This window comes from Poromitra crassiceps (assembly GCF_964638095.1).
Source record: "Poromitra crassiceps genome assembly, chromosome: 4".
Lineage (NCBI taxonomy): Eukaryota > Metazoa > Chordata > Actinopteri > Beryciformes > Melamphaidae > Poromitra > Poromitra crassiceps.
Window position 1 is genome coordinate 60,440,824 of NC_139626.1, and position 23,486 is coordinate 60,464,309.

The 23,486-nt window shown below is 44.8% G+C and overlaps 1 protein-coding gene across 1 annotated transcript in view; it reads left to right on the plus strand.

Moving 5' to 3' along the window:
• Positions 1 to 2,276: 2,276 nt before the first annotated feature.
• LOC310775883 (UTP--glucose-1-phosphate uridylyltransferase-like) overlaps positions 2,277 to 23,486 on the plus strand; it is a 37,804-nt gene continuing 16,594 nt past the window's right edge. Inside the window, exons 1-3 of the mRNA XM_083636008.1 lie at positions 2,277 to 2,357; positions 4,703 to 4,818; positions 5,757 to 5,864. Of these exons, the coding sequence (XP_083492134.1) occupies positions 2,339 to 2,357; positions 4,703 to 4,818; positions 5,757 to 5,864 (243 nt within the window). The 5' untranslated portion in view covers positions 2,277 to 2,338. The remainder of the gene's footprint in view (positions 2,358 to 4,702; positions 4,819 to 5,756; positions 5,865 to 23,486) is intronic.

Sequence of the window (23,486 nt, forward strand, 5' to 3'; positions counted from 1 at the left end):
GCATAACTGGGACGTATCCTCAGTGATGTACCCTGGGGTCATAGGATGTTTCGGGTCTCGCAACATCATACACCCTCGCCCAGGTGACCCAGCCGGGGCTGGCCAAGCCCCAACTTACGTCCCAGTAGCTACCCACGGTCAGCCCTCTAGGAAGGGTCGAAGGTGGTCACGTGGTCAGGGCCACTCAATCCGCTGCTCCGGAACTACTCTGCCGGGACCGGGGGAGGGGGAGGGCTCTGGTACGTAGAGGGACCGGGCTCTGTGGGTTGCCACCCGGCCGGGCTCCTCCCTCGTCTCACCAGGTCTAGGACCTGTGCGCTGCACCAGACTCCCCCGCTCCAAACATCTCATTCCGAGGTGATGGTATCTTGGTGGATACCATGCAGTACCAGTACAACATTTGTAAGTAGACAAACGTAACAATGTAGATTGCCGTTTAGGTCAGTTTATCTAAATAACGAGTCAACGCTAATTTGGGTTTTCGATTTTAGAGGAGCAGCCGGGACCGGGGGGCTAGCTGACCACTCAGCTAGCATGCCAAGCCACCTCGGCTGGACAACATAGAGCACTGCCTCTCTTTGGCTCCATTATATAACGTGACGTTACAAGATTCAAGATTTTTATTGTCACTCCGTAGTACAAGTATCACGTGTGAAATTCTTGTGCTGTAGACTCCGTTACAACATAGTGCAAAAATAAAATGAAAAAATAATTAAAAACAAGGGGCAACAAGCAATAAAGCAGTAAGACACGCCACAGACAGTGGCACATATGTGCAAATGGCATGAACATACTTTAAACATAATTAAACATAATTAAACATAACATTCTGTTAGGTGCAAATAGCATATGCCTAATTAACATACTATTGAACATTAGTCATACGTGATGGTAGAAGCTGCAGTGCGGTACAGTACGGCTACTACACGATTTGTATATGTTAAGGAGTCTCGTGGCCTGCGAGAAGAAACTGTCCCTCAAGCGATTTGTGCGTGCTCTTGGGACCCTGTATCTCCTCCCTGAGGGTAGCAGGGAGAACAGACTGTTGTGGGGGTGGTTTGTGTCTTTGATGATCTTCAGGGACCTCCTGAGGCACCGCTGGTTGTACAGATCTTGCAGTTCTGGCAGCTCACATCCTGTTATGTGCTGGCCTGCGGTCCATGGTGGTGCAGTTCCCGTACCAGGTGGTGAAGCAGCCAGTCAGCAGGCTTTCAATGGTGCCTCTGTAGAAGTCCCTGAGGATTTTTGGCCTTAGCCCAAATTTCTTCAGGCGCCTGAGTCCGTGTAGTCGCTGTTGGGCCTTTTTGACAACAGTGGCGGCGTGGTTGGCCCATGTCAGGTCCTGGTGGATATTGACTCCCAGGTACTTGAAGCTGTCCACCCTTTCCACCACTGTGCCGTTGATGGTGATTGGGGGGTGTGCCCCCCCCCCCCCTTCTGTAGTCCACAATGATCTCCTTTGTCTTGGAGACGTTCAGAGAGAGGTGGTTGTCCTGATCACCACGTTTCAATAAATGTTTTGGGAGATTTGAAGATGCTTGGACGTTTGTTTTGCTCTTCTGTCTTATTGAACACACCGCTGTATTGAACACCGATACGGCCCTGTCTTGCATGAGGAGGTGAATGTGCCAAACTCCACCCATCTGGCAGCGTCAGGTTCTCGGTTATCGGCATCAGCCAAAATGTTCACATTGAGAGGAAACAATGCGGTAAATCTATGATTTATGGGCTTTTCCAAATGTTTTGGAAATAAAGAAATACATTACTTTTTTCAAATTCAGTGTTTACATGTGTTTTTCAGTGTGTACATTTGATTCTCATATAAACTTGTCTTTACATAGATCATGTCGACGTCGCTAAATATCGGTTATCAGCCATAACCGCAATGTTAATATCGGTTATCGGAAATTGGCCATTGGCCAAAATGTTCATATCGGCGCATTCCTAGTAAAAACTTTGAAGTGTCCCTGTCGTGTGTGTGTGTGTGTGTGTGTGTGTGTGTGTGTGTGTGTGTGTGTGTGTGTGTGTGTGTGTGTGTGTGTGTGTGTGTGTGTGTGTGTGTGTGTGTGTGTGTGCGAGTGACCCTGAATGGGGGGTGGGCAGTCACAGTAACACCCCCTCTCCCCGCTGTGGGTCATTGGCCTGTATCAGTCAGCCGTGTGTCCTCTGGCTGGAGATGTCTTCTCCTCTCTGACTCTCTCTGACTCCACTTTTGGGACCAAAACTTCATTTTTCCTTCCTGGACCGACTCGGACCCGCGGCTGATCGCCCACTGGACCACCTACGAGAGAAACCATCATTCCCAAGTGTTTTTGTGTTTTTACAACGTTCTTTAAACATGTCTCTGACTGTAGCTGGTGAGTTTGCTCCCGTGTTGAACTTGTTGGAGCTGGCAGATTCCTCTACAATGGGACTTGTTTGTGATTTGAAGCTGTGAATGTTTTTACAGCATGTTGGAGTTATTTACCCTCTCCCGAGTGTTCTTTAAACCCTCTCTGCTCTGTGCCTCTCTCTTCTGTCGTCGTGTTGTCGCGTCGATGTGGCCGTTTCAGCACATCTGCGTCTTTAGCTTAGGACAAAATCCAAAGTTTTCTTACTTTTCAACACAACATACTAAGTAACATACGTTTGCGTCATTACTGTCCCATGTTGTTATTATGAATGTGTGTTGTGTTGAAAAGTAACACGAGTTTTAAAAGAAAAACTGACTGACACTAAGGTTTGCCTGATACGGGTTGTTTAAGACCAAAGGTGATTTCTGTAGACTTTAGACAGCGAAATTCTGCCGTTTTTTTTTTTTTTTTTCCAAATTTCGAAATATCAGATGGCTGTCAGTATCTTCTAATGTCATGGATGGCCAAACCTGATAAATTATTTGATTTTCTTTTTTTATTCTAAGTCCCCCCCCCCCCCTTTCCCCTTCCCCTAAAAGCATGGGCCGTTTCTCAAGAACAAGAATGCCTTCTTGTTCTTGTGTTCTTGGGGAGAACGTTCTTGCTAGTCGTTCTTGGAAGAATGAACTCGCTAGGTCACATGACGCTGTTGGCAGTTTGAGACGATGCGTTCTTGAGGGTATTGCGCAATACCAGCGCAGAGGCCGCCTGTAGTACTACACAAATCAAAAGCTCAGCTGATGTAGATGCAGCCAATTGTGCTCTGGAGCTTTTTTGCCCATTTTTCGCCATACATGTTGGTAAAGTGGCACTTATTGAAACCTACGACCCTGCTTGTAGGCATCAAAAGTCATCAGGAATTAATTTAGTGATGAAATAAAACTTTAAATTGTAAAAAACTTCCCGGAGCTTATGGCGTCTTCTCTGCTGCTTATGCTTATGCCTTTGCCGAAATGCATGCTGGGATACGTGCCTTGCCAAGTTGACACAAGTCACCAACCAGAGCATCCTCGGTAAAGTGGGCGTGTCGAGAACACATCCGGGAATTTTAAGCGTCCTTGGCGAGATGTGAACTTTGTATTGGAACAGTACTTGGGCTGCGACTGATGACGTTTCACAAGGACACAAGAACGCAAGAACACACAAGAACGCTTATTGAGAAACGGCCCTGCTGTTCACCATCATGTGTTGTCTTAGTCCTGGCAGCAGTATTTTCGACCTACCACGTGTTAATGGAGATCGCAAAACAACTTAAATCTGAGCAGTGTTGTCCTTTAGCCCTCGTTCACACGATACGCCAAAGCCATGCTGCAGCCACGCTGAAGCTACGCTGAAGCCACGCTGAAGCCACGCTGAAGCCACGCTGAACCTACGCTGAAGCCACGCTGAAGCTATGCTGAACCTACGCTGAAGCCACGCTGAAGCCACGCTGAAGCCACGCTGAAGCTACGCTGAAGCCACGCTGAAGCCACGCTGAAGCCACGCTGAAGCCACGCTGAAGCCACGCTGAGGCCACGCTGAAGCCACGCTGAAGCCACGCTGAAGCCATGCTGAAGCCACACATTTTCTTCTCGGCGTCCTTGTTTACAGGCGAGACCGTTCACACCAGCCGCACGCCACGCCACGCTGAAGCCACGCTGAAGCAACGCTGAAGCCACAGGCATGAAGTCAATGCAAGTTGTGGGCGGGGGGAGGGCAGCGCAGAGCGAGGCGCTGAGGAAAAGAGAGTGCTTCTTGTGTGAGCGGTTTGGTTTGTGTGACACTCAGCTTCTGATCAGCACAGCTTCAGCTCTGCTTCTGAATAGCGCCTGGTGTGAACCGGCTTCACCTCTGGGCTGGCAAAAAAAGAAAAAAGAAAAAATCAATATATCGAATCGATATTAATTTGAAGGAACTGATATCGATTTATAAATCCCAATATCGATCTTTTAATATAATGCCTTTTCCCGTGAATGCTTGAAGCTTTAACCCTGTTAGACTGGTGTGGTTTTGTTCTTACGAGATCTCGTAAACATCTGTTAACGTTAATATTTGGAATACTGCACCAGGTTAGAGGGTTCCTTGTATAATTCACAACATTAGTTCTTTGAGAATATCTTTCATTATGCAACCAAAATTGGTATTGTAACTGAAATATCAATATTGAATCGTTAATCAAATCGAATCGGGACCTTGTTTATCGGAATCGTATTGAATCGGGAAATCAGTGGCGATACCCAGTCCTACTCACCTCCATGTCTCCATGTGTGTGTACGTGCGTACGTGTGTGTGCACGTGTGTGTGTGTGTGTGTGTGTGTGTGTGCGTCAGACCTGACCAGAGGAGTGATGACTGAATTCCAGGAGAAGCTCCGTGAGCAGCACGAGTATTCGATGCACCACGAGCTGGAAAAGCTGCTAACCACAGCCAGCCAGGCCGAGGCCCAGGTGGGCCCTGCACACACACACACACACACACACACACACATACCCGTACGCACACACGTACGTACGCACGCACACACACACACACACACACACACACACACACACACGCACACACACACACGTACGCACACACACACACACGTACTCACATACACACACACACACACACACAGTTTCTGCAATCAACTGCAGTTTGTCACTAACCATCAGGTACTGTAGGTATACTATGTAACAGTTTGTCACCAACCATCAGATAGGTATACTATGTAACAGTTTGTCACTAACCATCAGGTAGGTATAATATGTAACAGTTGGTCACTAACCATCAGGTAGGTATACTATGTAACAGTTTGTCACTAACCATCAGATAGGTATACTATGTAACAGTTTGTCACTAACCATCAGATAGGTATACTATGTAACAGTTTCTCACTAACCATCAGGTAGGTATACTATGTAACTATGTAACTTTTTCAGACCCTTCAAGCGTAAACAAACTTTTTTCTTTTTTAGTCTTGAAGAGTAGGACTTGTACTGTAGATGGACAATGTGCTCTTTTAATTGTTATTATTGCATTATAACTCAAAAGACAAGCCTGTTTTGCTCCAATGTTTACAAACAATACAAATGTAAACAAACCATGTATGGCTTTCAAGTATCTAAAAATAATTTTTAGCTCTTCCAAATTGATATTCCTTGTATCAAGAGCTCCGGCAGAGCTAAAAGATACTTTTAAAATGTAAAAAAAAAGAAGAAGAAGAAAAGTTTGTTTACATTTGAACGGCCGTAAAAAAAAGTTGCATAGTATACCTTTAATTTAAGTTATTTGTATGTAGTTGCTTGGATCTCCCTAGTAAACACAGAAATGTACATAATTGTGTATTTTCTTGTGTATAGTTTGGTTGTTGTGGAAGTGACTGTTGTCTTTGCTGTTGCAGATCGCCAGAAAGGACTTTGATGGATTTAAGAAGCTCTTCCACAGATTCCTGCAGGTCAAAGGTCCTTCGGTCGACTGGGCCAAGATCAACCGGCCGCCAGAGGACTCAGTGAGTACTGCACCACCTACTGCTGCGTGCACCGACCCAACCACAACACCTCACCCCATCTACTGACCCAACCACAACACCTCACCACACTGCACCCCACACTGCAAAACCACTCCCATGTCACCCTGCACCCCACACTGCAAAACCACTCCCATATCACCCGTAAACTGGGTTTAAGGCTATATGGGGAGTGTTGTCTTGGGGAGGGCTGGTCTGTGGTATCTCCTGCTGGAGCCAGTCTCTGGAGGGCTGGTCTGTGGTACCTCCTGCTGGAGCCAGTCTCTGGAGGGCTGGTCGACCCAACCACCTCACCTACTGGCCCAACCATAGCACTTCACCCCACCTACTGATGCCACCACAACACCTCACCCCACCTACTGACCCAACCACCTCACCTACTGACCCAACCACAACACCTCACCACACCTACTGACCCAACCACAACACCTCACCCCACCTACTGACCCAACCACAACACCTCACCCCACCTACTGACCCAACCACACCACCTCACCCCACCTACTGACCCAACCACAACACCTCACCCCACCTACTGACCCAACCACAACACCTCACCCCACCTACTGACCCAACCACCTCACCTACTGACCCAACCACAACACTTCACCCCACCTACTGACCCAACCACCTCACCTACTGACCCAACCACAACACTTCACCCCACCTACTGACCCAACCACCTCACCTACTGACCCAACCACAACACCTCACCCCACCTACTGACCCAACCACCTCACCCCACCTACTGACCCAACCACCTCACCTACTGACCCAACCACAACACCTCACCACACCTACTGACCCAACCACAACACCTCACCCCACCTACTGACCCAACCACCTCACCCCACCTACTGACCCAACCACAACACCTCACCCCACCTACTGACCCAACCACAACACCTCACCACACCTACTGACCCAACCACCTCACCCCACCTATTGAGCCAACCACAACACCTCACCCCACCTACTGACCCAACCACAACACCTCACCCCACCTACTGACCCAACCACAACACCTCACCACACCTACTGACCCAACCACAACACCTCACCACACCTACTGACCCAACCACAACACCTCACCTCACCTACTGACCCAACCACAACACCTCACCTCACCTACTGACCCAACCACAACACCTCACCACACCTACTGACCCAACCACAACACCTCACCTCACCTACTGACCCAACCACAACACCTCACCCCAACTACTGACCCAACCACAACACCTCACCACACCTACTGACCCAACCACCTCACCCCACCTATTGAGCCAACCACAACACCTCACCCCACCTACTGACCCAACCACCTCACCCCACCTACTGACCCAACCACAACACCTCACCCCACCTACTGACCCTACCACAACACTTCACCCCACCTACTGACCCAACCACCTCACCCCACCTACTGACCCAACCACAACACCTCACCCCACCTACTGACTGGAAAAGCCTCAGTCTGGAAGAGCATTTAGCTGGTGGGGCACTAACTCTCCACGGACTCTCCACTGAAACTAAAACCCAGGATGGTAAATATAATGTAACACGCTCATGTATAGAGTCTGATCAAGATGTGATGCTTCACATAGACCAGCAGTGTAGTATTGATCAAATATAGACTGATCAATCAATAAATCAAGCAGCAGCATCTCAGCGGTGGACAACGCTGACTGGCCTATATTTGTATATTTCATCGAAGGCCGACACGGGCCTGATACAGTATATGGGTCCAAGTTTAGTATTTACTTTAGCAGAAGCTTCTTTTCCAAACCTCCAACCAGCTATCTGAGCAAATACATGATGCAATGTGTTGTTTATACAGTCAACACACGGGAAAACCAGCTCAGGTTCAAATGAGACTATGCAAACTGTTTCAGAAACATTTTTTACTTCATATTGTGAATAGTTTCTGACGCAGTGTTTAAGTATTTCAAAGTTTTAAAGGGTCACTTTCCAGTTGTCGTCGTTGGTTCGATGCTCCACAAACAGATGCAGTGCAGTTCAAAGTATGAGAGCAATACATCCACATGCTGTGGTAATGTAGAAGTGGTGTTATTGGTCTTAGTCATGTTGAGGCAAATATCTAAATGCATTTTTCGCACATCAGGCAGGCTTATTATAAAGTGTTTTACAGAACTGGAACTCAAAACTAAACGGAATAGGCAGAACAAGACTCATTTTTTCTACAGCAGAGTTACAGTGTTACAGTTACAGTGTTTTAAGGCAAACAATACATCAATATACAAAGAAATGACAAAATAAAAGCTCCTTTATACCTTTTTTTACATCAACAGTCCCACTAGTACACGACGCATGTTTTTGTTACCCAGGAAAGCAGCAGGGGGCAGCAGCGGCAGCATCGCCTTTTAAACTTTTAGATCGCACTCTCAACCTGCGTTTCTCCACTGTCTCTTCCCCCTCCCTTTTCCCTTCTTCTCTCACAGCGCTGTGTCAGGCCACCCAAAACAAAATGGAAACTTCCGGGTAAAAATGTCAAACTAATGTCATTTAAACAAGTAAACCGCCTGACTGATGCACGCTGGAGGAGAAAAAGGTGTTTCAACAAACGAAGCAGAAGATTAAGATTACATAAATGGCTGTAAACGTTAAAATGTTTAACGTTACAACGAGGGTTTTACTTTTAAAGCGGACGACCTACTTACATTCTGGGTGACTTGACGCAGTCGATGCGCCTGGAGCTGGGCTGTGTGGGGTGCACCCGTGCATGACGAGAGACACTTTTCTCTCTCAGCATATTCCATCAATGTAAAGTAATTAACTAATGAAAGTAATATTTCAGCCTGTGGGAATCACTGAATCTCACTGTCTCACAATGGAAAAGGGACGGTAACTCAAGAGGAGGAGACGGAAATTCACGTGTTGGACCACCGCCAAGATTTATATCGCCAGCCAGAGCAGAGCCGCCGTGTAAAAACCCACCTCACTTGCAGGGTCGCTCTATCGGCTAAACGGCCCGGCTTGGAAACTTTTACACTGAAGAAAATCCCACTAGTTTGTGGATATTAGTGGGATTTTTGGCCAGTCTAAAAGGGGCTTTAGTCCTTGAAGTCTCCTTGAATGTGTCATGTGTTAGTCTGTGTGTTAATGGGAACACGGGGTCCAGTCCAGTCTGGGAGACCAGCCCAGTGTTGGGTTTCGTCTGGTGGGACTTCTCTGTGCTCAGCAGACGTTACCATGTTTGAGATGTCACTGTCTTCAGCTCTGAAGTCTGCTGCTGCTCCACACAGAGTGAACTGAGTTTAAAGATGACAGAGAACAGACACACAGAGTGAACTGAGTTTAAAGATGTCAGAGAGAACAGACACACAGAGTGAACTGAGTTTAAAGATGACAGAGAACAGACACACAGAGTGAACTGAGTTTAAAGATGTCAGAGAGAACAGACACACAGAGTGAACTGAGTTTAAAGATGTCAGAGAGAACAGACACACAGAGAGTGAACTGAGTTTAAAGATGTCAGAGAGAACAGACACACAGAGTGAACTGAGTTTAAAGATGTCAGAGAGAACAGACACACAGGTCCCTATTCTCCCACAGGCCTTCGGCGCTAAAACGGGCCTTAAACGCAAAAAAACGTGCCTTGCGCCTGTTTCGGGAAAATATCAATAGGCTTTAGGCTGCCAAATGCGCTTTAGGCCGAATGGGCGTGGCGGAGTCCCTGAATGCGCCAAAGTGGGCGTGTCGGCCTTAAATCTCGGCGTACTGATATCTTGGCACCTGCCTTCAATTTAGCGCTTTGCGCCTTTGAAAACCAGGCCTATTCACTGCGCCAGTGCACTTGTGCCTCTCCCCTGTCACCCTTCTCTGTCTCTCTCTGAAACCAGGCCTATTCAGTGCCAGTGCTCTTCTGCCTCTGAGTCACCCTTCTCTCTCTCTCTCTGACTCCCTCGCTCAAACAGACACAACACATAGCAGCACCCAGCTTCCCATAGGAAATAGCAGTTGTAAGTTTACTGCCTGTGAATGTCCACTCCCAGCATGCAATTGGGTCCTCCATTTCGCTACTAAATAGCAACTAAATGAGCCGAAATAGATATAAAAGGTAGATCTAAAATAATGTGTAATGGTAAGACAACCTGCAATTGTCGAACATTTCAATATTGGACCAAATAAAACATGAAATGAAACACCACCCTATGTGAAACATATATGTCCTCTTGAGCCTATATATACCCTGTGTGGATTTAACGTGATTTAGGTAAGTGACAGCGGAACGCGCTTCGGAAGCTTCTACTGTCATCTGCTATACTGTGATGTGCGCTCCAATAACTTCGCCCTACTCCACATTTAGTTTTACAATAAAAACACATTTATGCAATGACTTTACATAATGTAGGGTATATTTATGTGCATCATTCTACCTGCAGCAGGGGAGAGAAAACGATATCTTTCTGGACAAACTTTCACCAATCTAATAGGCTATATTTTTCTAGCTGATGCGTTTAGTACATTATTTTCACTTTGATCTTGCTATAGTGTAGCGTATTTACATGCTTGCAGTATTGAAACTGCAGTTAGATTGGTTTGAGAAGCATAATAATATGGAATAATAGCCTATAATGCAGACAGACAGGCTGGATGAAGGGAGGGGGGGGGGGGCAGAGCGTTTGGCTTTCGTCTGGTTTTGCGGGATCACTGGAATTGGAGCTAAAAAGGCAAGCGTGCGATTCGTTTATTGCACTTATCCAATGAGCATGACGGTGCATAATTTTACGCCTAAAAGGCGTGGTTGTAATGCTTTGGGCTGCATCTAGCGCCAGCACGACGATATCAAGTGCGCCTTTCCACGCCCACTGCTTTGATCTGCGCCTGCCGCTCGGCCTAGAAACTGCGCCGATGCAACGATAGAGCCCACAGAGTGAACTGAGTTTAAAGATGACAGAGAACAGACACACAGAGTGAACTGAGTTTAAAGATGACAGAGAGAACAGACACACAGAGTGAACTGAGTTTAAAGATGTCAGAGAGAACAGACACACAGAGTGAACTGAGTTTATAGATGTCAGAGAGAACAGACGCACAGAGTGAACTGAGTTTAAAGATGACAGAGAGAACAGACACACAGAGTGAACTGAGTTTAAAGATGTCAGAGAGAACAGACACACAGAGTGAACTGAGTTTAAAGATGTCAGAGAGAACAGACACACAGAGTGAACTGAGTTTAAAGATGACAGAGAGAACAGACACACAGAGTGAACTGAGTTTAAAGATGTCAGAGAGAACAGACACACAGAGTGAACTGAGTTTAAGATGACAGAGAACAGACACACAGAGTGAACTGAGTTTAAAGATGACAGAGAGAACAGACACACAGAGTGAACTGAGTTTAAAGATGTCAGAGAGAACAGACACACAGAGTGAACTGAGTTTAAAGATGACAGAGAACAGACACACAGAGTGAACTGAGTTTAAAGATGACAGAGAACAGACACACAGAGTGAACTGAGTTTAAAGATGACAGAGAACAGACACACAGAGTGAACTGAGTTTAAAGATGACAGAGAGAACAGACACAGAGAGTGAACTGAGTTTAAAGATGTCAGAGAGAACAGACACACAGAGTGAACTGAGTTTAAAGATGACAGAGAGAACAGACACACAGAGTGAACTGAGTTTAAAGATGACAGAGAGAACAGACACACAGAGTGAACTGAGTTTAAAGATGTCAGAGAGAACAGACACACAGAGTGAACTGAGTTTAAAGATGACAGAGAGAACAGACACACAGAGTGAACTGAGTTTAAAGATGTCAGAGAGAACAGACACACAGAGTGAACTGAGTTTAAAGATGACAGAGAGAACAGACACACAGAGTGAACTGAGTTTAAAGATGACAGAGAGAACAGACACACAGAGTGAACTGAGTTTAAAGATGTCAGAGAGAACAGACACACAGAGTGAACTGAGTTTAAAGATGACAGAGAGAACAGACACACAGAGTGAACTGAGTTTAAAGATGACAGAGAGAACAGACACACAGAGTGAACTGAGTTTAAAGATGACAGAGAGAACAGACACACAGAGTGAACTGAGTTTAAAGATGACAGAGAGAACAGACACACAGAGTGAACTGAGTTTAAAGATGTCAGAGAGAACAGACACACAGAGAGTGAACTGAGTTTAAAGATGACAGAGAACAGACACACAGAGTGAACTGAGTTTAAAGATGTCAGAGAGAACAGACACACAGAGTGAACTGAGTTTAAAGATGACAGAGAACAGACACACAGAGTGAACTGAGTTTAAAGATGACAGAGAACAGACACACAGAGTGAACTGAGTTTAAAGATGACAGAGAGAACAGACACACAGAGTGAACTGAGTTTAAAGATGACAGAGAGAACAGACACACAGAGTGAACTGAGTTTAAAGATGACAGAGAGAACAGACACACAGAGTGAACTGAGTTTAAAGATGACAGAGAGAACAGACACACAGAGTGAACTGAGTTTAAAGATGACAGGCCTGGTAGTGACTAGTGAATTTACGAATGAGAGTCAGTGAGGGGGCACATGTATTTAGACTGGAGCAGAGTGGAGTAAGATGACCAGACTGTCTGTACGCTGTCACTCCACTCCTCTGATCTGTTAAAGTCGAGCTGAACCCAAGAATGACTTTTCTTTTCTTTTGGTTCAAATACCTGGGTATGCAGTGCACCTATTTAATAATGTATGCAAAACAAATCACAACAATCTAATTTCTTTAGTTTTTCACACTTTTTCACATCAAAAGTTCGTTTTTCAAGATTTCATTGATAACAGTAATTTACAGTTTGCTGACGTCACCCAGTACTATCAAATTTCTACCCCATTTCAACCAATCATATCACGACATGCAGCTGTCAATCAAATCTTCATTTCTGGATAATTTTCTCTTCCAAATGAAGTCGAAAATGGCGCCTAGTGCCTGTCATCTGGCAGAATTCCTATCCCATAAACTAACTACTAACTTGGCCAATTGTTAGAAACATGAACAAAAAACAAAAACTATAATCTCTAAGAATGCAAAGAAATGTAACTGGCTCGTTAAAATGCGCATTCCAGGGATATCGTATCGTTACAGCAGCGATAATGGCGCGTGCATGTGCTTGTCAGGGGTCGCACCTCGGAGATTCCAGGCCGACGTGCTGCACTCTCCGCTCGGCAACACGAAGGCAGCTGGCTGCCTGTGGCTCGCTGAGCTCCACTCCTCCCGTCAGCAGGCTCTTCCCGAGGGGAGCGCCACAACACACTGAATCCAGGGATTAAAGTTCTCCGTCGCTACGACGGATTTCCGTCTATTGGAGCCAGATATGAAATGTGAAAAATACAAAAAAAAAAAAAAAAAAAAAAAAAAAAAAAATGTAATAAACATATCGATACTTGGTGCCAGTGTATCGATAACGTATCGCAAGTGGAAATATCGCGATACCGTGAGTATCGATATTTTGTCCCACCCCTAGTCAGCATGAGTGTGTTGTGGCCGCATGCATGTATTGTGGTGTTCGTGTGACAATAAAAGACGGGCTTGTCCGTTACGAGAGTTTTTTTATTTGGGACATATGTTTGACAATGTTGTTGTAGTTCCTGTGGCTACTGTTAATTATAATTGTTATACTGATCCCTTAACCTACTTGTTTGACTCGATAAAAAACATCTACCGTAAATTCCGGACTATAAGACGCACCGGTGTATAAGCCGCGGGACCAAAATTGACTATTTTTTTCTTCTATAAGCCGCACCGGACTATAAGCCGCGGGTGTTTTGATGTTTAATTACCATATGAAAGGGTTCGTGCACAGAGAGGAATGTCGGGAAAGAGATCGCTGTTTGGGGAAGCTCCCATTTATTAACATTTCAACAAAACAAAACAAAAGTCAGGTCACTAATCCCCAGACAAAATCACACAACAATAGGCTACCGTATATGTGCAGCAAACCTGTAACCAGAGAAGTCAAGTCACTAATCCTCGTCTTCCTCTTCTTCCTGCGTACTGAAACCACCAAAGTCCTCATCTTCAGTGTCGGAAACGAACAGGTTCAGGGTGGCTTCGTCAACCACTCTCCTCTCTCCTTCAGGTGCCATGGCACGAGTCCGATACCTCACGAGTCCGACACCTCACGAGTCCGAAAAAAGAGGCTAACTTCCCCCAGACCCTAACCCAAAACCTAACCTCTCCCACCCCCACGCCTAAACCTAACATCCCCCAGACCCTAACCCAAAACCTAACCTCTCCCACCCCCACGCCTAAACCTAACCTCCCCCAGACCCTAACCCAAAACCATGAGGTGTCGGACTCGTGAGGTATCGGACTCGTGAGGTATCGGACTAGGGGGCAGTCCCCGTGGCGTCATCCTCTTCATCCCGCAGCAGTCCAGCGTTTTGGAACCCGTTGGTAATTGTGGATGTTTTCACACTCCTATAATATTCCGTGATCTTCCTTTGTGTGAATTCGCCGAAGTTTGTGATTTTCTCCTGATAGTCGGGAGGGAGTTGTTCAGTAGTTCTCCCCCGGACGGACAGTCCCTTTTGCCCAGGTTACGCGCGGCTGCTCTGTTTGATCGGCGGCTGCTCTCTTTTAATGCGAGATTGACTGCTTTCAACTTGAAAGCTGCCTTGTGTGAATTTCTGCGTACCTTCCCCATGGTAAGTGAGAGTGTTGCTTCTACTGCTCGTCTTGTTGTGAATATTCCTTGATCTTCCTTTGTGTGAATTCGCCGAAGTTTGTGATTTTCTCCTGGTAGTCGGGGGAGGGAGTTGTTGCCCGAGTGGCCGTTTGCTTACCGTAATTACCATATGTAAGTGGTCACGCACAGAGGGGATTGTCGGGAAGAGATGGCTGTTTGAGGAAGCTCCCATTTACCGTATTACAACATTTCAACAAAACAACATAACACAACACCACCGTTGTTTATTTTTACAGTGCACACAGTGTCCGCGGTGTGGTGAAAAGAGGGCAAGAGAGGAAATTAAAACAGAAGTGGATTTATAGTTAGAAAGAGTGCTAAAAAAGAGAGATTTTTTTTTTTTTTTTTTTTTTTTTCTGAAAAAATCCATAGATAAGACGCACCGTTATATAAGCCGCAGGGGCCAAAAAACGGGAAAAAAGCCGCGGCTTATAGTCCGGAATTTACGGTATATATTAATTGTGATTTATTATAGCCAGTCATTTTCATATGTCTCTGTTGGCATACCTACGTGGAATCTTATAACATCAGCCCAGAACACAATTCATGCATCATTAGGCCTACTGGATGTTTGGTAACTTGAGAGTGAAATGAGTGTGATGTACACACTGTCTGCCCTTTTTTACATGAAAACCCATGTGAAGCGACGGCACGGTGGGGAAAAAGCGGACACTCTAGAAAGCCCGAAATAGCTAAAATAGGCCTCGAAAAAATTTCAGTCAAAATATTTTATTTTGCTTTAACCCCTGTGAATCCCACTCGATTTGGAGGCGGAACACGCCAGGATTGGCCAAAACCCAATCCAGTCCCCAGAATTGTCAAATAAAATCATCGACATGATACTATGACCCGCCTCTCAACCTGTCATCTTAGACAAACTATGTTTTCAGTCTGAAACGGACTCATTATGCACGTGACGAACAGGTTCAGTTCGACTTTAAGTCTCAATGTGATGTTAACTTCAGACCAGCATGGCGGCCGCTATCGCATCAATTTATTCATCAAATCTTAAACTCAGACTAACCAAATCCAAGCTCATCCAGTCACCTGACAGTATACATGTACGTCCCGACATCACTGAAAAGCTCATTCAGACAAATGGCAGGAGGATGTGGTCCTGAACACACTGTGATGTAATAATGTATAACATATCCTATTTATTTATTTATTTATTTACTTATTTATTTTATTTATGTATGTATGTATGTATGTATGTATGTATGTATGTATGTATGTATGTATGTATTTATTTATTTATTTATTTATTTATTTATTTATTTATTTATTTATTTATTTTTAAATGGTAGAAGGTTGCATATTGCAACTTTACAATGAGTGGAGTGTCTCTTGTATATATTATGTAATATAATTTCCACGGCAATTTCATCAAATGTTGGGAAATACCTTATGTTGCGTGACAGACCGATATTCAATTACTCTTATAGGCATATTTTATTTCTAAAGGTTCATAAACAATCACAGTAAAAAAAAAAAAAATCCTAATTTCTAATCTCAACAACATTGTTGATTGCCTGTCATGGTATGTAATGTACTTGGCAGAAAATCATTTCAAACAGCATGCCCTATGGCAAAAGACAAAAAAGCATAATGTCAACATATCAAATAGACATAATAATATAAACGAAACGATTTTTTTCAGACGGCAGCCCGTCTTTATTGTCACACAACACACTACAACACATGCACGGAGGGCCACAACACACACATGCTGACGGTGGCCGGTGAAATTTGTCCTCTGCATTTAACCCATCCTGGCTTTGTCCTTCCTCCTGGGGCAGGCCAGGAGCAGTGGTCGCTTTCTCGTACAGCGCCCGGGGACCGACTTCGGATGTTGTCGTCACTGGTCGGATGATGATGACGATCTGATCTTCTGCATGTTTTTAGTGGGGGGGGGTTATATACGGAGGAACCCCCCTGGGGGAGCACGGGGAGAACATGCAAACTCCACATAGACAGAAAGGCCCTTACGACGAGATACCCCACCTGGGCAGTAGGCACTGAAGATATGGGGGGGAACACAACCACAGCGCCCACAGTGTCCCAGGCGAGAATCGAACTCAGGACCTTCTGACTGCGTGGCGACAGCTCTACCACTGAGCCACCGTGCACATATATAGCGTACACATATACATGTACATATATAGATATTAGGGCTGTGAATCTTCACTGGCCTCACGATTCGATTACGATTCAGAGGGCTACGATTCGATTCGATTACGATTATCGATGCATCTCGATGCATCTTAAATCGATGCATCACTTTTTTCCCCAATACATGATTTATTTTTTCTCACTTTCTTTTTTCTCACTGTGGCTACTTTTAAAATAAAAGTGCATTTGGAATTGCATTGTATTATGATCCAAATAAACAACTGCATGTACTTCCATTATATTTTATTCGATTATTAAACATATATATTATATATATATATATATATATATATATATATATATATATATATTTTTTTTATAATCGATTTTTGGCATTTGTGAATCGATGCAGAATCGTGCACGTCCGCATCGCGATGCATCTTATAATTGATTATTTTTGACACCCCTAATAGATATACGTACACATATACATGTACAGTATCAAATAGTAGACTGACAACTTTGTAGGCCCTGGGCAGCCACTGTTTCAGTTTCATTGATGTGTTTCTAGTCGTGACTCAGCGGGTCGTTTGCATATTTAAAAAAAAAAACCTCTGTGTTCTTAACGTTATCTAGTGAACTAGCTGGCCAGCTAGCGTGAGCTTCCTGTCACTAAACAATGCTAGTAGGAGGAGAGGGCGCTGCTTGTGCTGCTATGGATGCCCTAGCAGCTGGCCATTTTTCGAGTTGCGCTTTGCAAGCACAGAGTAACGTTCAAATAGTTAACTCTTGAATTTTTTACGCGGGCATTTAAATGCCTCCGTCATCCCCAATTCCAAGCACGGTTTTCTTTTTCATTTTACAGCCATTTTATCCCGAGCCGCCGTTCATTTCCGACCTTACACCGTCGGAACCAGGAGAGGGAAACCAGATCTGGGGGAACAGAGAACATACAGGCTTTATCAGCATGCTGACATTTGACTATCTCCGAGTCCGGCCAACACACACACACACACACAGAGACACGTGTCTGTGTGTGTGTGTGTGTGTGTGTGTGTGTGTGTGTGTGTGTGTGTGTTGGGACACGCACGTCATGCGTCTGTCCCCCACCGACGTTCCCAAAATACCCAGGCTGACAGAAGGTTAGGCCTAAGAATAGTCTGACCGCCGCAGCATTCAAACATCTGATGTGTGGTGAGGAGGGTGACATGTGTCTCCCAATGGACCCAGGGCGGTTATGAGGATCTCCCTCCACAAGCACACACACACGCACACGCACACACACACACACACACACACACACACACACACTCTGCTGTTGATTGTGTGCTTTACAGGCCGCGGGCCGCGACGCGCGTTTGATCCCGCAGGTCGTGATGACTCATAATTGAAAGGTCGTGGTTACAGTCATAAAGGTTGGACAGAGAATGTGAAACACTATATCCAGAATGAACCCGTGACATGCACACACACACACGCAAGCATGCCCACCGATGATGCTCACACACACACACACACACACAACGCACGCACGCGCATACACACACACGCACACGCACACACACACACACACACACACACACACACACACACACACACACACATCTCGGTTGGGTTCATTGGAGGCATACTGTAGGTCTTAACCCATTGATACCTGATGCAGCATTTGTGTGTGTATCCCTCATTTGTGTGTGTATCCCTCATTTGTGTGTGTATCCCTTTAAGACCGCGAACCGCGTCTTAAAGGGATACACACACAAATGCTGCATCAGGTATCAATGGGTTAAACAAGATACGAGCGGCGTCAGTCATCAGTAAATGAAAGTGACACGTCCATCCAGCTGTTTCTAAGATCATCCACAATGAAAACAATCCAGAGTTGCAGCCCTAGCTCCTCCCCCTCCAGCCCTAGCTCCTCCCCCTCCAGCTCCTCGGTCTGTACTGTACCAAGAGGTCGGAAAAACTGCTTTCGTGTTATCAACTTTTTTTCTTTTTCAAGAATCTTTTGTCTCCCTAATTGTGCTTGTCCAATTCTCCCCGATGTCGTTGCTCCACATCCCTCTGCCGATCTGGGGAGAGTTGTAGACTAGCACCACGCTTCCTCCGATACATGTGCAGTTGCCAGCCGCTTCTTTTCACCTGACAGCGAGGGGTTTCACCGGCAGGACCGGTAGGATCACGCTATTCCCCCAGTTGCCTATATAGGACAAAAAAATAATCCCGTTCTGGCAACGCAGTAGTCTCGCATAGCCAGACCTACCCATCGCCACAGTTTGTTTTAACGCTGTGCCAGCGCTGGAGAAAGTAATGCAGTAACTTGAAGTTACTTCATTAGTAACTGTAATATCATTACTGTTTGGAAAATTGTAATGCCTTATAAAACAGCAGCAGATCCCCTCTGTGTGGCGCCTTGTGTAATGTTGACCTGCTGGTCCATGACCTTCATGTCAGTGAAAACAGGCCACACAAAGTCCACCGGCTGGTCCCTATCAGGCGGTTCTGCTGCTTTCACAGTCCCACTGTTCACTTCAGTCTCACAGCGACGTGAAGTCCACCGGCTGGTCCCTATCAGGCGGTTCTGCTGCTTTCACAGTCCCACTGTTCACTTCAGTCTCACAGTGACGTGAAGTCCACAGGCTGGTCCCTATCAGGTGGTTCTGCTGCTTTCACAGTCCCACTGTTCACTTCAGTCTCACAGTGACGTGAAGTCCACAGGCTGGTCCCTATCAGGCGGTTCTGCTGCTTTCCCAATCCTAGTGTTCACTTCAGTCTCACAGTGATGTGAAGTCCACAGGTTGGTCCCTATCAGGTGGTTCTGCTGCTTTCCCAATCCTAGTGTTCACCTCAGTCTCACAGCGACGTGAAGTTCAATGTCAGCAGCAGAGACTCGCGGGTTTTATTTGTCCAATGTTGAATTTCTCTCCTAGAGCATGAAACTAGATTCAGTTCCTTTCGCAGCATTTAGCCTAGTATGGTTTCAATGAGTTTCATTCTGAAATGAAATCGATCAATTTTGGGGGGAAATCAACCCCCGAGTTCATGATTTAATATCTCTACTATCTGATCTGGACGAGCAGGTCTGTAAAACTGTTTTCACTTTGTCATCCACGGGCTGAATTTGCATCATTTTACAAACCACCGTCATGTTTAAACCCTAAAATGACCGGTGGATTTTGGGCCTGATAGAAAAGCAAAAAGCTGTCAGTTGAAGGCAAAAACTAAAACAATAACTTCCGTTTCCTTGCGTGAATTTGAAAGTCCATCAATGTTGGTTTGTACAGAAAGACCGTCTAGGAAAAAAACAATCAACAGCGGCTGTCAACTGGCCGTGCGTGTAAGAGAAGGAGTCACTTTCTCCAGTGGTGGATGTCTCACTTTGAAACCAAATGCTTCAAATGTTTAATGTTGAAATGGTCAAGCAGGCTACAGGATGCAGTGCAGTTAGCAGCTTCTTACTGTTCTTAATGTAAATACTACAGCAACACTGTTGTTGTTGTTGTTGTTGTTGTTGTTGTTGTTGTTGTTGTTGGATGGCTGCATGCTCGCTGAGTCAAAGTATTGCTGTGGTGCCACATGTTAAGGTCATGAATGCAACACACACACACAGACACAGACACACACACACACACACAAACACACACACACACACACACACACACACACACACACACACACACACACACACACACACACACACACACACACACACACGGTCAGTCCATAAATATAGCTGTACTTGTCCTGTGTGGGACATCTGTCATGCTTTCCGTCTCACTCTGTGGAGATTTTATTGTCCTGTTAAGTTAAGTTAAGTTAAGTTAAATGAATTCAGTGAGTTTTGTTAGATTTGTCCATTGGTCAACTGGACACTTGATTGATTAGAGAATAGACCCCATGGTGCTCCATGCTAACACTTCACTATGTGATGTCATGTGTGAGATGATGGAACTTTAGGTAACTTATACACATCATACAAGAAACTCTTATAAAGACTGGAGATGTAAGATTGAATGTTTGTTTGCCTTTGTTTGCTGGACGAATAATTGTTCTATAATGAACTAGCCATCTATTAACACGTTCACTGCCGTGATTTTTTTTTTTTTTGACGGTGGGACGTGGATCTAACCCTTTTACATCTCCTATATAAATATGGGAGCCACCGAACGTGTACAACCCATTCCACCGACCCACTAAGTGGCGACAGTGCTCTCCAGAGTAGAAAAAGCCGAGCCAAAACTGCAGGGGAAAGCGCGAGGAAACCATTCTCATACTGTAGAATGGTTTGGCGAAAACGCTTTCGCGCTGGCGCACAACGGTGGCGCACAACGGTGGGGGGTTCCAAAAATAGACTGGGTGCACACTTTGAAACACGCAGCATAAATAAGCCCAGAATCGCAAAAGCTTCATCAAAGCTCTCAACCGAAACCCCAAGAAACGAGCGAGCCCATCCAGACTCGCCCGACGAGGGGCAGCCAGGCAGCAGACAGGCAGCAGAAACTCGCTTGTGACAGACCCGCTGCAGAGCCAAGGAGGGCGGAGGAGAACGCCCACGGAGGGAGGAGTTTGAAGGAGAGGGGGGTTTCCTGCTGTTATGGAGGAAATTACTGTTCAAAACTATTGTTTAGATGTCTGACGTCTTACTGATGCGAAAAATAAATGGTTAAAGTGACTGTTCTATCGAATTTCACAAAAAGCCATTTATCTCAGCTTAAATTTTCAGACGCTGAAACCATGCTGCATTCAACTGCTAATGTCTACATAACTACTAACTCTACAAACTAACTCTTTTAGACAGAGAAAGCACACATTCTATTAGTTCTTTTGAGATATTTTGTATTCACAAAATCCTAGCAGAAAATAATCCTCGGCTTTTGAAAGATGAGCCAGAATCCTCAAAAAAACCACTTGGCAGAAGCTACCTACAGTATTGAAAAAATGGCTGGCAGTGAATGTGTTAAAGGTTTTTTACTTTTCTACCTGAAATATTGAAAATACTTTTTTTTCTCCCAACAAATCCGCCCCCCCACCCCCACCCCCCGCTAAATGAATGTATAAATTATAAAAGTTTAAATGATCTTGTTTTCTTCTTTGCTGTTAAAAGTGTTTGAAGTCTCCTAAGCTGACCTTGAGCAGGCCAGTTGCATGCTGGGACAGGACAGAGTGAAGGCTGTGTTGGGTAACAGTTGTCTGACCCTCTCTAGAGCAAACTGCCCGCTGTTTACATGCAAGCCTGCCTGACCTCGGCCTTGACCTCAGTCTGTCGCAGTCCAGTCTGTCACAGTCCAGTCCAGTCCAGTCTCCTCAGTCTGTCACAGTCTAGTCCAGTCTCCTCAGTAGGGCTGGCAAGGACCTCACAATACGATACGTATCACGATACATGGGTCGCGATACGATTGTATCACGATACATTGCGATGCATTACATATCGCGATATATTGCAATACTCTACACAATTTACTCAAAATTAAATAATAGAGCTAAAGATACAACACACTGTGTACCACCCAGGTAGTGTAATAATATGTACATCACTTTATACTGATAACTGAGTGGACACATTTTGTCAAAACTACTGAGTGTGTTGAGTGTGTTACTGAACACACGGCTGTGCAAAAACATCGATATGGGAAATATCGATACAGTATCGATTAGGGGTGGGAATCACCAGATGCAGATGCCCGGTGGCCTGGCATGGCATGGCCTGCAAAAAAAAAAAAAAATCGATACTTGGCGTCCAAATATCGATACAATATCGTCAGGCAAAATATCGCGATATATTCCCGTATCGTATTTTATTGCACAGCCCTACTTCTCACTCTGTCACAGTCCAGTCTCCTCAAAACATCTTCTGTTCATTTTGCTTTTCTTTTATTTTCAGCTGTGTTGTTTTTTGGTCTCTTTTCAGGTTAAATATTGGTGACCTGTAACTGTCACATAATGATAAAGATAATGTCATATGACACAGAAAGCAATAAAGTCACCATCTTTACCCATCAGAGAGATCCAACAGAAACATCGAGTGAAGAGTTAAGATCTCTCCGCACAGAATACTGGAATAATAAAACGGTATTTTTCTCTCTTTCTTTTTGGCCTTGAAAATGAGACTTTTTAGACTTCAGAGTAGGGGTGGGCGATACGGCAAAGATATCATAGATATCACAATTCTTTTCAGGCAGGATCCCGATCGGATCTTTCAAGAAACACTAGCACAGAGTCGAGGGTTTTCAGTTCAACAATGATCTTATCACCATTCTTTTTCCTGTTGGTTAAAGACTATTTTCCAAGTGATTCAAGAGCACAACGAGGGCTGAGCGATATGGACCAAAAATAACATCTCTGTATTTTCAGGCAGAATGGATGGCGAATGGCGATACATACACAGTACAGATACATACACAGTATCTTGATACATACACAGTACAGATACATACACAGTATCTTGATACATACACAGTACAGATACATACACAGTATCTTGATACATACACTGTACAGATACATACACAGTATCTTGATACATACACAGTATCTTGATACATACACAGTATCTTGATACATACACAGTATCTTGATACATACACAGTATCTTGATACATACACAGTACAGATACATACACAGTATCTTGATACATACACAGTATCTTGATACATACACAGTACAGATACATACACAGTATCTTGATACATACGCAGTATCTTGATACATAAACAGTATCTTGATACATACACAGTATCTTGATACATGCGCAGTATCTTGATACATAAACAGTATCTTGATACATATGCAG